This window comes from Neltuma alba, unplaced genomic scaffold (assembly GCF_004799145.2).
Source record: "Neltuma alba isolate B1F8T4 unplaced genomic scaffold, ASM479914v2 tig00012407_pilon, whole genome shotgun sequence".
NCBI classification, from domain to species: Eukaryota; Viridiplantae; Streptophyta; class Magnoliopsida; order Fabales; family Fabaceae; genus Neltuma; species Neltuma alba.
Window position 1 is genome coordinate 463,043 of NW_021636899.1, and position 21,220 is coordinate 484,262.

At 34.4% G+C, this 21,220-nt stretch overlaps 1 protein-coding gene and 1 pseudogene across 4 annotated transcripts; one reads left to right on the forward strand and one right to left on the reverse strand.

The window, feature by feature from the left end:
* The first annotated feature begins 5,035 nt into the window (after positions 1 to 5,035).
* Positions 5,036 to 12,576, forward strand: LOC114726822 (protein INVOLVED IN DE NOVO 2-like). Of its 4 annotated transcripts, XM_028913537.1 has the most exons (8): positions 5,565 to 5,601; positions 5,718 to 6,900; positions 7,145 to 7,326; positions 7,503 to 7,592; positions 7,693 to 7,980; positions 8,762 to 8,968; positions 11,528 to 11,753; positions 12,274 to 12,576. In XM_028913537.1, the coding sequence occupies exons 2-7, from the start codon at positions 5,979 to 5,981 to the stop codon at positions 11,747 to 11,749; spliced, it is 1,911 nt and encodes a 636-aa protein (XP_028769370.1). In that variant the 5' UTR covers positions 5,565 to 5,601; positions 5,718 to 5,978; the 3' UTR covers positions 11,750 to 11,753; positions 12,274 to 12,576. The 4 variants fall into 4 exon arrangements, with proteins under 4 accessions (XP_028769371.1, XP_028769370.1, XP_028769369.1 ...); XM_028913538.1 differs by lacking the exons at positions 5,565 to 5,601; positions 12,274 to 12,576 and adding an exon at positions 5,036 to 5,175 and having other exon boundaries at positions 5,946 to 6,900; positions 11,528 to 12,005; XM_028913536.1 differs by lacking the exon at positions 12,274 to 12,576 and having other exon boundaries at positions 11,528 to 12,005.
* Positions 12,577 to 13,349: 773 nt separating this feature from the next.
* LOC114726838 (L-tryptophan--pyruvate aminotransferase 1-like) lies at positions 13,350 to 17,313 on the reverse strand (annotated as a pseudogene).
* Positions 17,314 to 21,220: the final 3,907 nt, after the last annotated feature.

Consider the following 21,220-nt stretch of genomic DNA (forward strand, 5'->3'; position numbering starts at 1 on the left):
TTCTGATTGTTTGCGCGTAGCTTTTAAATACACCGAGAGTATCCGTGCCCTTGGTCTCCGACCTGCGTTCATCACTAGTTGGAGACGTACAAAACTTCCAATTAATACTTCTCCGGTTTTTAATATAAGACCTAATTATTAAGTTGATTTTGGTCTTAAATATAAGACCTATTTATCATATTTATTAATTTTTTCTAAATTACCCCTATAAATATTCCATCAACCATAATCAAGTGAAAGAGAGAGGGAGGATATTAAAGAAGATGATTATGATATTTTAGGAAAAACATGTTATATTTTTTTATAATTAACTAATTTACCTAACTTTCTTAATCTAATCAAATTAATTAAATAGGTCTTATATTAAAGACCGGAGGAGTATTATTTAAAGACACTGTCTAAATGCAACTTTTTTTTTTCTTTATCAGAAAATTACATAATTTTAGAATATTTTTCTTGTATAGTTTTTGTATTCTTGATCATTCTCTCCTCTTGAGCAAGGGGTGTAGACTGGGGAGGGGGAGACTGACGAACGAAACTAGACTTGTCCTATTGTTGACATCGCCATTGCCAAGTCTTGGGGCACCCAGGTTGCTCTTTGCGGACAAAGGATGCTAGTGGCTTGGGTTCTGTTAGTTTCATACTTTTAGGTATATCAGATTTTAAGAAAATTACAATGAGGTATGAAAGAATAAAGAAAATTATAAAACAAGTTTCAGATATTGCCATTCTTTATTTTAGAACAATTATTGCATATTGTTTAGTTTGTTATTAAAATCTCTTGGTAATTATTTCTTTTTCTTGGTATTTGATTGTCATTTTCCCTTAGGTTTCTATGCGAGTTGGGTTTCTTTCGTACGGTATGTAATCTTGATGAAATGAAGCCCAATAGCTATGGATCGTTTTATCTACGAATGAAACTGTTTGGGTATCCAAAAAAGGGTAGCGGACCCAAATACCAAAAACGACAATGTTGCGGATCCATTTTTTCTCCGTCGACGAAATCGCGTTGCCAACTCGGTCGAGCTGGTCCTCGGATGCCGTCCACCCACCGTTGTCAGCTTTGCGTGGTTGCTCTCCGGCGAATAGTGAAGAAGGTGAGAATCCTAGGGATTTGTCTTCTCCGGAAATCCAGTGAGATTGATTTGTTCAATGTGGCTTTGAATCTAGATTTGGATTTGTTCCCCGCGTCATCTGTTCATTGTCAACCTTGCGTTGGACGCCGTCGCATCCTCTTTTCTTTTTTATTTTTTTCATTTTGAATGATTGGAAGATCATAAATTGCAAGAGTGTTATCATTGTCATTCTTCAGTGGCTTGGAGGAGTTGCCTGAATCAATATGCTAGCTAAGGCATCTTCTTTAAAGTATCTGGAACAAAAATTAAAGGGGTATGATATCAACTATGTATATTTCAAAGATTTCCGTAGAAAAGTTTAATATAGGTCCGCCTATGGTATCAGTATATAGTGATTCTGGGGGTCCTATTTGATGAAATTAAGCAGTGCAGTTATTAATTTCAGCAGATTAACAAGCTATCAGTGTCAGTGAAATCTGTAGTTTGTGCTAAATTATGGGGCTATGTATTTGTTCTGTTATGTGAAACCAGTAAAAGGAGACTGTTTAAGGCATCCCTGTATTTTTTGTTTTTAGAAGTTACAGATCTAAATGAACATTAGAAATTCAATGTCTGCATCATAGTCAACTGCCGTCTTGTGCATTGCATGAAAAGATCAGATGGTGAATATATTTATATCTACTTCAGTTATGTTCAAATACCTCAACTCCTTGATCTTGTGTGATAATGACTAATATTGATTGACGATGCTGCATCCTGTAGTACAGTAGTAGTTTTCTAGATTTCTGGTAGTTTACTCCCAATAATAGGTTGATGGAGGTTACAGAGGATTAACCCATTTAGTCCCTCGCAATCAGGCAATTAAAATTTAAATCTTACTCCTCCTGCTAATCCTATCTTAGGGGGAAAATGAGGAATCAAGCATTAAGAGATAGAGTTGTTTGAATTCACAAATAAGGAAATAAAATTTACCAGACATTAATAGTGGTAATCAAGCAGTGGGTTTCTCATGACTTAATGCTGTCCTGCTATATGATGCACTGGTGTGAAGGGACTGTTTAGTACGCATAATGGAATGAAATGAAAATATAATATTGTGAATTAAAAATTACCTTAATGTAAAGAAAAGTAATGAAAAAAAGCATGAAATAGTTTAGCGATTACAGCAAGGAAATAATATATCTTATTGAGCATTGAAATCAAATTCTATTCCTCTCTAGTATACCAAATGGGTCCAATACTCATAGCAAACGTGTAGCACATACTGAAATAAACTCATTGACTGATGGACCTTAGAAAGAGATCAAGCAGCTGTGGAGACTTAGTTATTTTACAAACCTGTAATTATTTTGTTTAGGTTGTTATTGTTAATCATGCTATATTTGTTTGAGAAAAGTTTGTTTGACCATCTTATTGGCTGTTGATAACTTTTTTGAATTGTTTACTTATAAGTAGGGGCTACTTATGCTGTCTTTAAATGTTGTTGAATGATAATTTTACATTTTTAAATTTGGAATAATGACTCTTAATTATATTATTTTCTTAGATTGGCTCCCTTTAACTTGTTTGGTTCTTATTCACCTCATCACATTCGCCCTCAACTGCTGTGTTATTGATTGTATCAAATGGTCGGAATAGAAGTATTTACTCTTCATTTGTTTAATGACCACACTTCTTGATCGTGTTTGACGATGATCAAGACTAATTGATGATGCCAAGTGCTATTTTAGTATCATCAACAATTTTCTGCATGGACATGCTTCTGACCTTCAGAATACTTTTACTCATTCTCCTAGTACCTCTTATTTTCAAACTATACTGAGATGGCTCTTATAATTGTGATTTCACCAAGAGAAAATGCTATCACTGGGAGCGTAGGCAAAAAGTATGCACAAATTAAACCGTGAAAGGGGTCATTGTATAATTTGAAACCAGGGGGATTGCACGCATAAAGCTCCACTTACCCTTAGGGAAGATCAATGATAGTTTGTTAATTTTTTATCTGTAAAGTCATACTCTGTTGAAAATATGCAGCTACTTTTTTGTCTGTCTTTGATTTACATTGTTTACTGGACATTGTATAATTCTTTGTTCTGTGGACAATCAGGTGATAAATTTGTGAAAGTTAAATGGAAGCCAAGTTTTTTCGTTTTCTCAAGATTGTGGGTGTTGGATACAAAGCCAGAGCTGAATCTCAAGGGCGTCTCTTGTATCTCAAATTGGGATACAGTCATGAGGTTGAATTGACGGTACCACCTGCAGTTCGGGTTTTCTGTTTCAAAAACAATGTGGTTTGCTGCACCGGAATAGACAAGCAAAGGGTGCACCAATTTGCTGCTACTGTGCGCAGTTGTAAGCCACCTGAAGTCTACAAAGGCAAAGGTATATTATACATTGATGAAGTTATCAAGAAGAAGCAGGGAAAGAAGTCTAAATGATCAAATGCATGTTTCAAGGCAATACAGGCTTTGGTGTACAATGACTTAGTCTGCAAGAAACGGCCCTTGCAACGCAGAAAAGAACTATTTTAGCTTGATTAGGAATTGGCAACCATTTTGGTTTTTCCATGTTTCAAAAGGCAGTGATCATCGTCTGGAGAGTTTGTTTAAACTAATAACTGCCATTTCTGTCTTCATGGCTTGGCTTTTGATCAATGGCTTATCACTTTTCAGGGTGGAACCCTCTTATTGTGCTTAACTAATAACAGAAGTGCTTCGATCAATAGTTTATTTCAAGGATTTGGACTTAGTTGTTTAAATTTTTTTTTATCAAGCTTATCAATGAAAAAAATAACATCTTGATACGAACGGTGGACTCATTATCAAAACTAATATCATGTAAATTATAATATAAATAAATATAGTAAATATTTTTGCCATGAAATAAATATAATATGTTGTTCCTCCATTTCTTGCTTTTCTGTCTCCTAGCTTTTTTCTTCCTTCATTCTATTATGTGTTACCAGTTAATTTTTTTTAGCGTGATTTCTGTTACCAATGTAGCATCTTCATTTAAAAAAAAAAACAACCCCTTTTTATTGCGCAATATAAATTCAAAATGTTTCATGTTTATCATATTTTATATTTTATATTTATTGTATTAAATAAATTCCTTAATATAAATGTTATGTTTAAGTTTATTTTTAATTCATATGATATTAATTCAGGGAAATTTTTCATAATATAATACATATGGTATTGGTATGATGACATATAATGAAAATATTTAAAATACTGCACAAATTACCAAAACTAATATCACATAAATTACAATATAAATCTTGATCAAAACAAAATATAGTAATATAAATAAATAGAAAATATTTACCCTCCATTTCTTGCTTTTCTTCCTCGGAATTTTTTTATTCATTTCTTTGTTTTCCTCTTTTTACAAAATGGACAAAACTTAGATACAACTCTCTAATCAAATCTTACCATGTGTGACTTTGATTATTAATAATGGTCCAATAGAATTTTGAAATGCTATCAATGTGAATTTTTATTATTAAAAAAAGTCCATATAAAAAAATTTCTTTATACATAGTTCACACGAGAAGTTTTGGTTTGAGAACTGAATCATGCTTTGGCCAAAACGAAAAAGAATTAAATCACGCCATCATGAAGCTAAGTTTTATCCATACAAATCAAATTCAAAATGGTTCACATTTATCATATCTCATTCATATTATTTATTTTATTTCATAAATTCGTTAATTTAAATTATTGTTCTTATTTTTATTTTTAATTTTAGGCCGTTCTTGTTTCCCAAGCGCACGGCATTAATTAAAATTAATTAATATTCTTTTAATTTTAAATATGAAATCTATTTTATAATATAAATTGTATTACAAAATACTTCTGTCATATTTAAAAGTATCCTGTCAGGACCCTATTTTCGTCCGGTTTCAGTTCCCCAGTCACGCTTGCCGGTGGCCATTGTGGAGAGCAGGAAACCGTATAACTGGCAAAGTTTTGAACTATCGTCAGTCAAACGGAAACCCAAAAAAGAATCTTTGTCATTGCCGATCTCTGCACGGGATTCTCATTTTACATCTCATACCCAAACCCGCTAGACCTTGCATGCTTCCAATTTGTTGAAGGTGAAGCTGAGCTCTCTCTGTTACTTGCATTTTACCTTCATCTGGAGTTCTCTGATTCTCTTGAGCGCCTCCTTTTTTATGCTTATATTATAATGCATGTCCATTTTTCTTTCTTTCTTTTGGTTATTTGTTACACCTTTGCCTCTAACTCTGTAGTGTTTTTCCTTCTTAAGAACATGCTAATCTCCAGCTTTTCTCCCATTGTATAATTTTGTGGGTTTAGGTTATCATGCTTTGCTCACTGCTCACCAGAACCAAAGCCAGGGATTAAAAACCTGAAGAGGACAACATTGTCGATGATAATGAAAATTACATCTGATATTGATTTATATATTATCATAGATGGGCTTTAACATTGATGATTCAGTAGTTGATTTTAACATTGTGAAAAAAATTTTCAAACACAACAACTTGTTAAAAGAAGAGGTAATCATCTGTTCCTTGTTTACATTCTGGTGGAGACTACCCATGCAAATCACAGGAGGGTCACATGTTCCTTTTAACTAGTTTATAATTTATCAAACTTTTACTGTCTTGGTCAGAAGCGTGGAGCTCCATATGTGAAGGCGTTTTCTAATTCCTAATGGACCAAAAGTATTGGATGACCTTTGATATCGTTATAGTGAAGCAATTATCACTCATAATGAAATACTGGAGCACATTGATTGCTTTTCTTGGGCTTAATGTGGAAGAATTTTCTAGTTCATGTCGTACTTTTTAGAAGGTATATATGAAGTAATAGTCAGTATAACATTAATGTTTGTCGTCAGGTGCCATACTATCAAAGCCTAAGAAGAACTACGATGGATCACAGCTCAGACGAAGATACTGATATTAGTGAATCTGAGATGATTGAGTGTGAAGAAAAATCTTATGAAAAACTTAAGAATGGAAGATTGCTTGTGAAAAACTCAGATGATACTTTTAATTGCCCCTACTGTAAGAAGAGAAAGCGAGATTACTTATACAAGGACCTCCTTCAACATGCTTCTGGGGTGGGTCGGAGCAGTTCACAAAAGAGAAGTGCTAGGGAAAAAGCTAATCATTTGGCTTTGGCGAAATATTTGGAAAATGATCTTATGACTGTGGACGGTCCATCCAAACCTGTAGATGTTCAATCAAAACTTGCAGATGAAAGCAATCCTCTTGTCAATCAAGAAGAGCAATTCGTGTGGCCTTGGATTGGAATTGTAGTTAATATTCCCACTCGACGAACAGAAGATGGACGTTGTGTAGGGGAAAGTGGGTCCAAGCTACGGGATGAATACAGAGCCAAGGGCTTTAACCCCGTAAGAGTCAACCCTCTGTGGAATTTTCGGGGTCACTCTGGAACTGCCCTTGTGGAATTCAATAAAAGCTGGCCTGGCTTAGATAATGCATTGGCATTTGAGAGATATTATGAATCAGATCTTCATGGGAAAAATGATTGGTATGCTGAAACTGAGCAGAAGTCTGGTCTTTATGCATGGGTTGCTCGTGTAGATGACTACAAATTGAACAACATTATTGGGGAAACTTTGCGAAAAATGGGGGATATCAAAACCATACCTGAACTTATGGAAGAAGAAGCACGAAAGCAGGACAAACTTGTGTCAAATTTAACTAACATTATTGAGATCAAGAACAAGCATTTAATGGAGATGGAAGTTAGATGTAGTGAAACGGCTCTCCGTATGGACATTGCCATGGGAGAAACAGATAAGCTCATGCAATCTTATAATGAAGGTATTTTTCAAAAGTGAACTTGAAATAATATTTATACACTGGGGTTAGATGGTAGGTTTTAATGGTGGCTGCAGTCTCTGGTTTATCATGATTCATGAGTTCATGTTTCTCAATTATTTGTTTACTCATAGAATAAGTAAATTCTGCTTGAATAACCATGAAATATTCCTTACCATTAATAATTTATCTATGACGTTGAGCTCTTCTAGTGATACTGTTTGATCCAGTGACTGCTATCTTTCAGAGATAAAGAAAATCCAAGCAAGTGGAAAGGATCACTTCCAAAAGATCTTTAATGATCATCAAAGGCTGAAGTTACTAGTAGAATCTCAGCAACACGAGCTTGACTTGCGGAGTAAAGAATTGGAAAAGCGTGAGGCCCACAATGAAAGTGAAAGAAAGAAGTTAGCCGAAGAGCTTGAGAAGGTATGCCATTTTTTATTGGTGCCGCATTGACTTAACATGTTCTCTTAGGGAGCCATCAATGATGAAGTTTGGCATTTTATATTTTTATTGCCTCTTTTAAATCTGTTGAGAACAATTCTGTTTATGAAGCCTGTGGAGCCCCTATTTAACTATTCTGGTCCTTATTGTCTTTTCAGAATGCAATAAAGAATAGCTCCCTTCAGCTGGCTGTTCTGGAGCAACAGAAAGCTGACGAAAATGTTTTGAAATTGGCTGAAGATCAAAAGGTCGGTTACCTGTCCTTAAGTATTGTTTAGAACAGGAACTTTCCCTGTCAGCATTAGAATAAAAGCTCATTTATGCCATTTGACTATAAATTTCGTCCAGAGGCAAAAAGAACAACTGCATGCTAAAATCATTCGACTTGAAAATCAATTGGATAAGAAGCAGAAGTTGGAGCTGGAGATTGAACAGCTAAAAGGATCACTAACTGTAATGGAGCATATGAAAGATGATGGAGATGCAGAAGTTCTAGACAAAGTGGATGGTATACTTAAGGATTTAAGAGAGAAGGAGCAGTCGCTTGAAGATTTGGATACATTGAACCAAATGCTTATTATCAGAGAGCGTAAAAGCAATGACGAGCTGCAGGAAGCTCGCAAAGAATTGATTGAAGTAAGTTTTGGGTTTATCTTTTATCTTCAACTTTGCGATGCATTTAGTTTATATTTTGAGAGCATTTGGTCGATCAGATCCCTTTAAATATTCCCTTCTGATCCAAAATTAAGTTTTGGCTTCCTGTGTAAGAGTTGTGATTTCATTTGCTATATGAATTGTTTGTATGAAATGATTAATTGTATAAGAGAGTAGTTTACTGATGAAACTGCCTTGGATGTCCCTCACCTTCTATGCCAAAAGATGTGGAGAATTATGATGTCGGAAATCCCGCTGCGCATGTTTTCTCTTTAGGAAAAATTAACTAAATCTAGAAAGAGTGGTTAGCAATTAAATGTAAATTGACCTGATCTAGGCAATCTCTCTCCTTTTTGTTAAATCCAGAAAGAGTGGTCAATTAAAATCATTTCTTATATTTATTTGCCTTTTCTCTAAAACATTTTATATTGTTAATTGTTTTTTCATGGCTGGGGGACAAAATATCAAGGTATCCCAGCTAACGTCTTTTTGTTTCTTTAATATCCAAGTGTTATATATTACTCAGTTCTTTTTCATGTGTGCATCCATCTGTTCCTTCTTTTCTTTTCCCCCCTGACAATCCATCCTTGGGGTTGTTTTCAACCATGTTTATCAGCATATCTAGTGCTTATCTTATTTTGTGACTTGTTATTTTACCTTGGTTTCTGATAAATTATTACTTTAATTTTGAAGCTTTCTAGGATACCCTACAGTCCACTATTAGCCAGGAGAATTTAGTAAATAATGGTTGTCATCTTGACAGGGCCTTAAAGACATAAATCGTGCCCACATCGGCATAAAGAGAATGGGGGAACTTGATAATAGACCATTTCTTGAAGCTACGAAGCAGAAATATAACGAGGAGATGGCTGAAGAAAAAGCTTCAGAACTTTGTTCATTGTGGGAAGAGTATCTGAGGGACCCAGAATGGCAACCATTCAAAATTATTGACGTTGACGGGAAAGCTCAGGTTTGCATTTCTTAGATCCATAGATTTAAAATTTCCTGATTTATATTAGTGATTTCAATGGTAGCATCTTGACAGAATGGTGCGGTAGCTAAGTCTTTCCATCTTAAATTTTTCACGGCTATGCTATGCCATGTTTCATGTGGATGGAAGCTCTTGGTTAAATAAATTGTGTTATTTGTAATTTGAATCTTATGATTGGCATTAGTCACTAAACCAATTATATGAATATATTATTCATTTGGAAGCAGTTACAAATCAACCATGAATTGTAGATTTTGGTGTCATACAAGCTAATGTGGCAAAATCATATGATTTGAAAATTCAATGAAGCATTAAAAATATCGGATATCACCGGGCAATGTTTGTTCATCATGACCTGATGATGCCATTTGACTGTAAATATTTGCATCTGTTCTGTTTATTTCTTATTTTTTAAAGAAGCAGCTAACACCTGGTGAGAAGTTTAGATAATCAGTGTTGTCAGCAGCAGCATCTATGGAAGAATTGATGGGGCAAATGGGATTTTTGCATTAAAATCGTCATGGCTATGCTACGCCTTGTGCTGTGTCCATGGGAGCTCTGAAAATGGTGGTTTACTGCTAAGGAGTCCACCTTGGTGAACTTTGCTGACAGGGGGAAATTCCACGTCTTAATTTCCTTTTTGTTACTACATCCAGCCATTGCCATTCATGGGTTTTTAGAGGCAAATGTATCTCGAGTCCCTATAATTGTGCGTAAATTTTAAGATCCTCCAGGAGTCAGTCATTCTTGATACTCCACAAAAAATGGCAAAGGGGTTTTCTATATTAAATACCCTAGAGAATTGCTATGTCATTTGCCTTGATATAAACTTGAAGAAGTCAAGGGGGAAGTTTCCTTCCTGCTAAGCTCAGCTGGTGGAAGAAGAATTAGCAGCTCATTTGTTACTGAAACCAGAATTTGGACCGGTTGGCTAAGGTGGTGGAGCAGCCAAATGATGTGGAGCTATTGATGCTGGTGAAGGGACAAGTGGCAGAGTCCGAGGGACATGACACTGTGGGTGCAAACATGAGTACATGACCAGCTGGTTTCTTACTTCCATGTTGGAACACTTGGAGGCCACTCTGCGCCACAACTCCCTTTGGTAGGCTGTCTTCCGCATTCTACGGGCAGGCACCAGGACATGATATGAGGCACTGTGTTCATAGTTGCTGGACTTTTCGATCTTCAAAACCTGAAAATGTGCCCCTTTCCCAAAAAAAAAAAAAAACAAAAGAAAAAAAAAAAACACGAGGGGGTCTGCTCCGGCAATTCCTGTACTTGAAGCCATCTAGTTTGACCTCTCTAGGATTTTTATTGGTAGGCTCCAAATTGAAATTGTAGGTCTAAGCTTGGGCTCCATCATACATTTACTGGTGATGGGCTTTTAGCTAACGGGGCAATGCCAAGGTTAAGTCACTTGAAGGGTGTGAGCTGGAAGGGGGGGGGGGTGTGAAAGAGAGAGAGAGAGGGCGTAGGCTAGTAGAGGGGATTATATGCGAGGTGATGGTTTCAAGCGGTCAAGCAATCAGTGAATTTGTGTGCGAGCTGTGTTTCTGGTTGTTTTTTAGATTTGTAGAGTCTGCTTAGGCCATACAGTCGGGCAGATTTCCATTTTCAGTGTGAATTGAGCTTGGGTTCATCAGTTGGTATTGGAGTGGTAACTGTCTGGGAAGAAGAGAACAAAATCAGTAATGTTCATTGTGAAATTAGGGAGAATCATTGTTAGATGGAAGCTATAGAAGTGCCAATGAACTAAGGATAGGACCATAGAAATGTTTAATGGTTGAAGACAGATAAGAGAATCTTGAAGAAGGTGGTGTTACCAGATTTGTTATCGTAATAAAGTCATGCCAGTGCATTTTGGGCACCCACGAATATCTTTCAAGCTGGCAATTCATTATCCAACAATGAAGTTCAACGGGAAGAAAGAAGTCAGGCAAAACACAGTAGCAGTGACCATCAATGCAGAATTCTGTCAAGGACAGAGAGAGAAACAACGACAGCAGCAGCAAAGGTTGGAGAAGCAATTGGGCCTTCCTTAGACTGGTTTAGGGAAATCAGGTGGTGCAGAAGCCCAAAACTGCACTGTGTTAAAAAAATATTACTCGCATGTGGAAGAGAAATGCGATACGGTAATTGTAGTTGTTTAGGGATTAAGGAGGGTAGCTTAGTAGTTACGGGACGTACCATTATGGCCATTGGATGGCTGTCTGTAAATAAGCGTTGGCCTTCTATTGTAGATTTGAATCTCAATTGCTAATGAAAGTCTGTATTGCATTGCTCTCTCTCTCTCATTCTCTCCTCTCTACTCCTTCCTCGCTGTCTCTTTCTTCCTTCCTGTCTTGCTTCCTCTCTTTCTTCAACTCTCTTTACTCTATCGGTGGTATCAAAGCGGCATTCCAGATGGAAAGGGAGCACATATGCGAGGATGATCTGATTCATCTAATTAGCCAATTATACCGTATAATTTCTTTACATGTTTTACTTTGAGGTTATTATTATACTCTGTTATCTTACTTTGCTCACTTTTCATTTCAGGAAGTTATAAAGGATGAAGATGAAAAGCTCAAAGCTCTGAGGAAGGATCTGGGAGAGGGAGCATATGAGGCTGTGGTAGCAGCTTTGACTGAGATAAATGAATATAATCCGAGTGGACGGTATATAATCAGAGAATTGTGGAACTATAAAGAGGATAGGAGGGCAACCTTGCGAGAAGGAGTAGCTTTCCTAATGAGATATTGGAAAAGACTCAGAAGCTAGAGGGGTGGAGCGTAAACTTTGTTATGTTCCCTTTAATTATACTCAGATTAATGTTTCAACTTTCAATTACTGTCTTTCTAACATGGATTATATTGCTGAGTTAATCAGTGGGTGGTGTAATTACTGTGACAATCATTAACTAGCCACTTAGGTAATAGTAATACTCCCTCTGGTTCTAAATGTAGGGGTTAGAAGAAGAGTTTACTTTGATCCCAAATATAAGACTCCAATACTCTCCAAATTTAGTATTTTTTTTTTCGAACTATTCTTGTCGATTGCATATGTAAAAAGAGTTTTTATTAATGTAAGTAGTTTCTAATACAAATAATTAAAAGAGATATTTTAGGAAAATCAATAGATATTTTCTAACTCTTACATTTAGGACTGAAGGCGAAAGAAGTATCTTTTATCTAGAAATTATTGTATGTTCTATGTGATCCAGAGCACATATACCTTTATTTCTTATCAGGTTAGTGCTTCAATAACCCCTTTTTTTTCCCAAAATGTGGATCATATTGCTGAAGTGCTGATGCTGGTTACAGGAATTAATACTCATGCCATGAGGGAGCCAAACGTGCTTTGAAGCTGGTTGGCATGTATCCAAGTTTCTGGGTTCTTGAATAATTTGTGACGGACTTAAACGTCTGAACAATTAGGGATAATATTTAAACTATAGAATCTAACTTGGAATTTTATGCTTCAACAACTATGGGGCATCTAGCTGAAACTCAAACTCCATGCATAAAACAGACTAATAGATGTGTCTCTAATGTGGAGAAAGACGTGGATTTTCTTAATAATTTTCTGTTGGTGAAATGTACTTTGTGCTAGTCATGCTCCTACTTAGTCCTTAATCTTGAGTATATTTCATCAAGATCCCAGATTTGTGAAGATGCTGAATTTGATGATATTATAATCATCTTGATTCAAGAAAAGCTTTTGAGTTATCCTATTTAAACGTTGTTTTAAGATAATATAGGAGCAGAAAAGTATTCACAATATTTTATACCTTTTGTGTTTTGGCTGGATTTGAGGCCTCTAGTGTCCTACTCTCTAATATCTTTTGTAATGCTAGAATCTCGCACTTGTTTTTTCTTTGATTTTTTTTGTCTATAGCTTCTATATAAGATGAGACTTACTATCTCTGGTCCTTAATATAAAAACTTGTTTAATATTTATTTTGGTTCTAAATATAAGACTTTAATCCACTTTGTCTTTCATATTTATCTATTTTTCTCAAAGTAATCATTATAAATAATAGTAGTTTTAGCCAATATACTTGATTAGTAAGGATATTTTAGAAAATATAATGCCTATTTATCACAAATAATTAACTTAACTAGTTTTCTTAATCTACTTAAATTAGTCAAACAGCTCTTAGATTAAGAATTAGAAGAAGTATTTGATATCGTATGTGGTGATGAAACGATGCAATTATACATCTATTACAATTTCACAACATTTTATGCGTTTGGTGTTTTGTTGGGTTTGATTCCTGGAAAACACTAAAACTATTTTTAAAAAAAATGTTTTCATACAAGTTGAGACAACAATTTTTATATATTTATTTAGTACGCAATAAAATTACTTGCAAAAAACTAATTGAAACACTCCCTAAAATTAATATAAGGCTAACATGTGGTGCTCTAATTCTAGGAAAAGCAAAAGTGGCAAGACAACATCAATGCACATCATTCATATCAGTGGACCATCTTAATTACCAAACATTTTCCCGCTCCTTGATTACATTCAATAACTAATTAATAATCTCTTTGATGTTTGATAGTCTAAGAATTCATTAAAGTCTTCCCCTGCGGCCAACATGTCAATTCTAGCATATTTGGGATCACATCCAAATCGACTCCCACTTCTAGCAACTACTTTCAATTTCTTTTCCAGATAACTCCGACAGTCCTCGTCCTTCTTACACATCAACCACGCAAAAGCTATAACAAAGAACACATGTTATGTTGATTAAAGTTGAACATAACGCTATATATAAAGATGAACAATCGAATGAACATCGAATGGGTAAAAATAAAAGTACCAGGATATGTTTCAGATGATTCATTGCTGAAGTTACAGTAGGCTCTTTGAAAAAACTTGGGTAAAATGATGAAATCGCCATTTTCATTGATGACTTCCCTTAGTTTCTGCCACCTCTCTTTCAAAATGTCTCTGCTATACTCAAAGAACAACTCAGATTCCTTAGACACATCAAATCTGAAACTCTGATAGCTATCACATAGAACTTCCATTATCCTAGTAGCCCGAGTCTGCGATTCTTTGAACACTCCGATGGAGCTCATCACTATAAATCTCGTCATCTTCTTTGCAATATCTATCTCTTTCACAATCGCCCACCTTCACAAATAGAACCAAAATTAAAGCATAAACACTCATCACCTTTACTCTAATATCATTCTCAGTATCTAAAGATACTATTTCCAATTCCTAACATAACATACAGTTGAGAGGTTGAGTTTAATTTTAAATATAGAAACTTTGTACAGGATTTTCATCAAGGAATAATTCTAATGTACATGAGTTTTGAAAAGCTAATACATATTTATTATATGATATAATTAATTTAACTAATTTTCTTAATATCTGCAAATTAGTCATCTAGATGTTTAAGAATCAGAAGTAGTAATAGATACTACCTCTGGTTCTTAATATAAGAGTTATTTTGATTTTTATTTTGGTGCTAAATATAAGATCTCAATCCACTTTATCTCTTATATGTATTCTTCTTTTTTTTCAAGGTAGTCATTGTAGTAATAGTAGTTATGAGTTATAACTAATACTACCTCCGGTCCTTAATATAAGATCATGTTTGACTTTTATTTTGGTCCTAAATATAATACCCCAATCCACTTTGTCTCTCATATTTACACATTTTTTTCCAAAGTAACCCTTCTAACAATAATAGTTTTAGTCAATACACTTAATTAGTAAGAATATTTTAGGAAAGACAACACCTATTTAGGACAAATAACTAACTCAACTTACTTTATTAATCTCCTCAAATTAGTCAATTTACTCTTATAATTAAAACCGGAGGTAGTACACTTGATTAACAAAAGTATTTTAGAGCAGATAACACTTATTTATTATAAATAACTAATTTAACTAATTTTCTTAATCTGCTGAAATTAGTCAATTAACTCTTATATTAAAAACAAAAGCTAGTATTATGTACCCATTATGAGAACCAGAGTGACCAGTGAGTTTAGAGAGAGAGAAGAGCATAAGGTCATGGTGGGCTTTGTGAGTAATGGGAGTGTAGTGAGGCCAGTAAAACACAAGGTCATGAATGACAGAATGAGCTTGCCTTCAACTCCATACTTATTCACCACAGGTCTTCTGATAGTTCCATCTGGATTATTAGGATACGTCACTATCTCGATGGATGCTTCGTTCTTATCATATTCCTTTGCGTCCCCACTCCACTTGTATAGGCTTGAGCACACCATATCCGTCTCGTCTGGATACCCCTGCACTCACACAAGTTGTACATATAATGTTCTCATGAAATTGTCTGTCAATTTGTTAGTTACCTTTAATTACATAATACTCCTCCGATTCTAAATATAAGACTTTCATATATATTAGTATAAAGGTCTTATATTTAAGATCAGAGGAGTATGATAACACACAGAAACATGTCATCATCTTTACCATAAATATCGACTAAAGTTGACACCAAGTATGACCAAAATGTGTTTTTCTAGAAGTTAAGTCTTTTAAGAAACACGTATTAATTGACTTGTGAATTCTTAAACACATGTAATCCAAGTATTAAGATATACTCCTATTAGCCCATTCAACCTCTTCATTGTAAATGAGGTTAGTTAATTAAAAAGGTAAGTAACAAAAATCCATAAAATATAGAGCATCTTCCTCTTCTACTTGACTATGGCTGAGGGGTATCCATAGGGGTAATTTAGAGAAAATTGATAATATGAAAAATGGGCTTATATTTAGGACCAAAACCAACTCAAGAATTGAATCTTATATTAAGGAAGCGGTGGAACTAAGATTAGCTGCCCATTCACCTCTTCATTGTACAATGAGGCCAGAATAATAAAAGGTAAGTAACAGAGAAATCCATCAGAAATAAGAGATGAGCATCCAAAAAGACAAAATGCAGCGGATCCAAAATTCAGATGATAATGAAATGACACACCCGGTGGCGCCGATTTTGATAAGGAAGGTGCTATATTTAGAAGCGGTGGCAACTGTTAAGGTTGCCACGTGCGCCTGTTGGCTGCCACCCCAAGTTTATTCTAATCCCTTAATATACATATATATATATATATATATATGTATATTTCATCAATTATATTCCAATTTATGTATTCATTTTATTACACTTTGCCAGACTCACATTAAGTACATAAAAAGTCAGAAACTCGTGACCCTGAGTTTGATATTAAATAAGATTGAGAATATTCTTAACGTAGGAATTAATTGATGTCGGTTTTATATGTAATATTTATTTTATATGTTTCTCAATTTTTTTTTAAATTAATCCTATTAATATTTTTTTAACAATAATCAAGTGGAAGAGAAAAAAAAGTAAAAAAAAATTAAGGTGTTTTATAAAAAATATATTATATTAATTCATTTAACTTACGTTCTTAATGTACTCCTAGTTAATTGGCAGTTACGGACAATTACTTTTGTTTTTCACCTAACAAAGCAAATGTTATATTGTACTCCTCCGATTCTTATTATAAGACCCATTTGATTTTTATTTGGTCCTAATTATAAGACCCCAATCCATTTTGTCTCTTATATTTATGCATTTTTTTCCAAGATAATCCTTCTAATAATGATAGTTTTAGCCAATATACTTAATTAGTAAGGATATTTTAAGAATGACAACACTTATTTATTATAAATAACCAATTTAACTTATTTCCTTAATCTCTTTAAATAAGTCAATTGGGTCTTATAATTAGGACCGGAGGAGTATGTGTTTGAGAGGTTGGAGCAATCATATCGGAAAAACTCAATTTAACTGACCGAACAATGAGGAGCAGCGGCGACGACATTGATAGGATGATGATGATGGGGAGATAGCGAAGAGAGAGCGAAGAGAGAAGCCTGATAGAGCTGCGCGGCGCCATTGCCGACAACAATAATGTGCCTATCGTCGTCGGTCTCTGCGTTGCCAACCAAAGCATGAAGCCTTTTAATGGCGTCTCCGAGCTCCGGCATCATGAGCCAACACACACTGCTCCGATCACTCTTATAACTCACAAACTCCCACCCCTTTATCTCCACCGTACACTTCTCCTTCATCTTCCTCCAGTACGCCTCCAACGCCATTGAATCTCCCCTGCAATATAATTCCCCTCAGTAGTATCATGCATCATTCAAAACAGATACTGTCTTATATGCAAATGAATTTCTAACCGTTCGAGATTAATGATGGCGGAGTTTGCGAGAGAAGAAGCATAAGTGTTGTTGTGGGAAGGAAGTGCAGGAAGATTTGCTACCATTGTTGCAGTGTGGCATGTGCTTGTTCTGTCTGCAACTGAGCTCTCGGGGACCATCTTTCTGCCTTTCGTTTCTTATCCTCCTGAATTGATTTCATTTGTTTCTGCGCCACCTCACTTGAGAATTGCGCCTCTGTTTTACATATATAAATATAAATATATATATATATATATAAAGTATAATGTAATGTAATAATAATTGAATCCTTCCCTTATTTCTTCCCTATGTTTTACATTTTAATCAAGCAATCAATGTGAATTTGAAAATGAGATTTTTTGTGTGTAAAGCACTCATCTCAATTTAAATCATTTAAGTTTATTATTATTATAAATGATTCAGATTCAATTTAAAATTATTTATGTTTTAAATATTTATTATTTTAATAAATACAAAATACAAAATAAAAAGAATTCTATAACTGGCACTTCATTAATTAGAAAATAAATTTATCATTGAAAAAATATAAGTTAAAAATTTTAAATATGAACCAGATTAGATATGATCGATATTTCATCACAATATGTTGATCACAGTGAATGAGGACCCATGTTCATGCATGGAGATTAGCCTTTGAACCAGATTACAATATGTTTTCATCCACGGAAAGCAGATTGATTCTTTTCGTTATTTCCAATTGTTTAATTCGTTTTCTTATATCTTTTACTTCCGTAATTGGAAATTTTTATCATGACAGCCATTGTAAAGTTTGAGAGTAGAATTAGTTTTGCAATTTGACAGCCTGAAATACTATCAAACAAGCCGGAGCAAAATTTTTCTTGCATATTTATTTTAGATTCCGTCTGAAAGCCGTTGAATTAAAAAGTTAAATGAGAAGACTCTTCCACCAGTTCAATTATGCCTATCCAATAAGATGGTGAGTTAGACCACAAGCCTCTTTCAGCAATTCAACCATATCTATCCAAGAAGGTGAGCCGTTTTACCTTTACTTTTTTAAGAAGAAGAACTTCTTCTGCTTTTTGCTCTGTTATCACTGTTCCTTAGATTTTTTTCCCCCCTAAAGTAGTTGACAAAATAGTTTAAGATGTTAGATATGAATCATAAAATATTTTAGAATGTTGAATAATATACCTGAAAAAATATCAGGATGCCGGATGAACTTTAAAGATAAAAGAAATGGTTATTTTTTAATTTAAAGAACTAAATGTCTTCGTCATCTATTTTCTTTCCAGAAACATGATGATGCTTGACAGTTTATGAAATTTCTTCATCCTAATCTTTGTGCGGGGGAAATGAATCTGCTTCTTTTTAATAAATCAAAATATATACTTAAACACACCCTTTAAAGGAGCTTCAAAGTCCCAACCTTTTGAAGGAAGTGCCACCATTGAATGTGCCTGGAATTTTGGCCAGATTTGTCAGGAAGTCCGAGACATTTCTGGATTGGAACTTGGACCTAAAAGAGGCACAGAATTTACTTTGGAATTATTATTCAGTGGAAGTTGTATTCCACTCCATGGACGACATCATAAGCTCTCCGGTTAAGATTAAGCTTGTTCTCAAACTATGCATCAACATTTGATGAACTTTTTTGATATAAACGTAACTCAAAGTATCCCCAAGTCATTTTGATTTGGACTTGAAACCAATCTCTGTGAGTTGGAAGTGTTGAGGTTAAAACACTCCCAACAAATGTACTTATTGGAATTAGAACTTGTATTTTCCTCCTTACAAACTGCTTATTATTTCAATCAATAGCTTGTTGGTTTTGATTAATTTTGATTACTTCTCTCATTTCCTTTCCATTGTAGTGGCCGCAGTGAAGAAATTAAAAGAAGGAAAATGAAAAGGGACCTTTGGTACATGATTAAAAAAAAAAACAAAAAGAAAGAATAATTTAATGGGAAAATGACAAATAAAGAAGTTGAAAAATGTGATATTCCAAATTAAGCACCTAAAACTTCAAAACCCAGGAAAGGAAGTGTCTGATTTGATATTTTACAAATATAATTAAATGACTAAAATGTTCTCATATCAAAAAGTTTATTAATAAATTATGAACTGACAATGATAAAAGTTAAACAGTCAATAACAAAAAATATACTGGTAACAACAAGTTTGATAGCTTTTTTTTTTTTCAAGAATATGATGTAAGGACATTTTAGTTATTTAACTACATTTGCCAAATACCAGACTAGACATCTCTTCCTTCTCTATCATTTCCAACTCTTAGGTTCCTAAATTCAAAAATAATAATTTCAGGTTTTTTTTTTTGGGAATTTTCAGGTTAATGATTTCAGGTGATTTTATTTGGCCAAATGAAATAGTGATGGGATAAAAGCGACTTCTTGAGACCAAAGTACATTGATAGCCAGGAGAATGACAAGGTATCCACGAATCCTCCAATACAATCACCTTTCCGGAAAGCGTCAAGAGATATGCAGCCCGTTATCATTAATGACCTTAGGTGGAATGTGGGGTCGGGAAGAAGCATAAATATCTTTGGCCATTATTGGTGGCCAAGGGAGGTTGTTCGCCCAATAATTACTGTAAGTTGCGTGGGGGACTTGTTACTGCAAAACAAAGGATCCTAATTGGAATTTACATTTGTTGAAATTGCTTTATGATAGTCAGACTATGGAGAACATTTTGCAGACCCCGTTTTCTGTTTTCAATGAGAAGGACACACTCTTATGGTTGGGTAATTTGTCTGGTGCATATTCTGTTGCGGACGGTTATTTCCAAATAACTGAAAATTCCATTGTTCATCTTCAGTGCTCGCCCTTCTGGGATATGATGAGAAAGTATCATTGGCCTCCCAGAGTATAATTATTTTTGTGGAAATTGTTGAATGAAGCGTTACCAGTAAAATCATTTGAATGTTGATCAGCAATGTTCATTTTGCTCGGATGCTGTTGAATCTCCTACTCATCTATTCGTTGCTTGTCCATGGGCCAGGTCTATCTGGTTTGGATTACCAATTGGCTTCAGAATTGACTTCTGGAACATCACTGATCTTAACTGTTGCATTTGGCAAATAATTACTTCTCATGCAAATGATGTTGCTGATTATGTTGCTTGGTCTTTGTACTGCATGTGGATGGCCTGAAATCAGAGAGTACACAATAATAGTTCTTCTGATCCTATAACAGTTATACAACAGATTTTATTTAATGTTAGAATGATGAATCAATTTCAGACCTTTAGTTTTCAGGAGTTTCCCAGGAGGCAGCATTCACCTGGATCTTATACTCAGGAGGCTCGTCACAATCGGATTCAGGATTGGTTAACCAGAATTTCTAAGGTGAGAAAGAAAGAGCACAGTAATTATAGGACTCCCTTTCATGTTTCCGTGTTGTTTCAGGTAACAACTAGTGATTGCTAGGGAGGAGCAAAAGGCTAGAGATGTCAATCAGAATGTGATCGTATCACCATTCTTGTTTGGGCTCACTGTTCTTGCGGAGGATGCTAATTTTCCCAGGCTCATGGCGCATCAGCTTGGACTTCCGTGGAATATTTCGTTTTTAATGAAGGATTGTAATAAATTAATGCAGAATTTCAGAGTTGTGACTTTTAGGTGACATAGTAATGTATGTATCATATTCAAAGACATTACTCTAATATGGCTTATTTAAAAAATAATAATAATATAGTTGTTTTCAATTACTATCAACAATAAAATGTTTGCTGGTAAAAAAAAAACAATAAAATGTTTCAAATGTAATAAATGTCATTATTGGTAATAAAATGATAAAATGAACAATTTCAGTTAAAACAATAAAAAATAGTTCACTTTCAAATATTCCGTCATTATTTTCTTAATTAATTTCTTCAAATCCACTTTGTTTTTTCAAATATATATTTAATTTAAATAAATATAATAAAATATGGTTAAACTAATCTGTTAACCCTCAAATTTAGAATTCATATTTGGCTAAACTAATTTGAAACTCAAATATAATATATTGATTCTCTTTTTGCCAGCAATATCATATTCATTCTCTC

Coding starts and splice junctions, on each gene's coding strand:
- LOC114726822 (XM_028913538.1), top strand. CDS start 5,979: ATGGATCACAGCTCAGACGAAGATACTGATATTAGTGAATCTGAGATG. Junction 7,593..7,692: donor AATTGGCTGAAGATCAAAAG/GTCGGTTACCTG, acceptor AATTTCGTCCAG/AGGCAAAAAGAACAACTGCA. Junction 8,969..11,527: donor ACGTTGACGGGAAAGCTCAG/GTTTGCATTTCT, acceptor TTTTCATTTCAG/GAAGTTATAAAGGATGAAGA.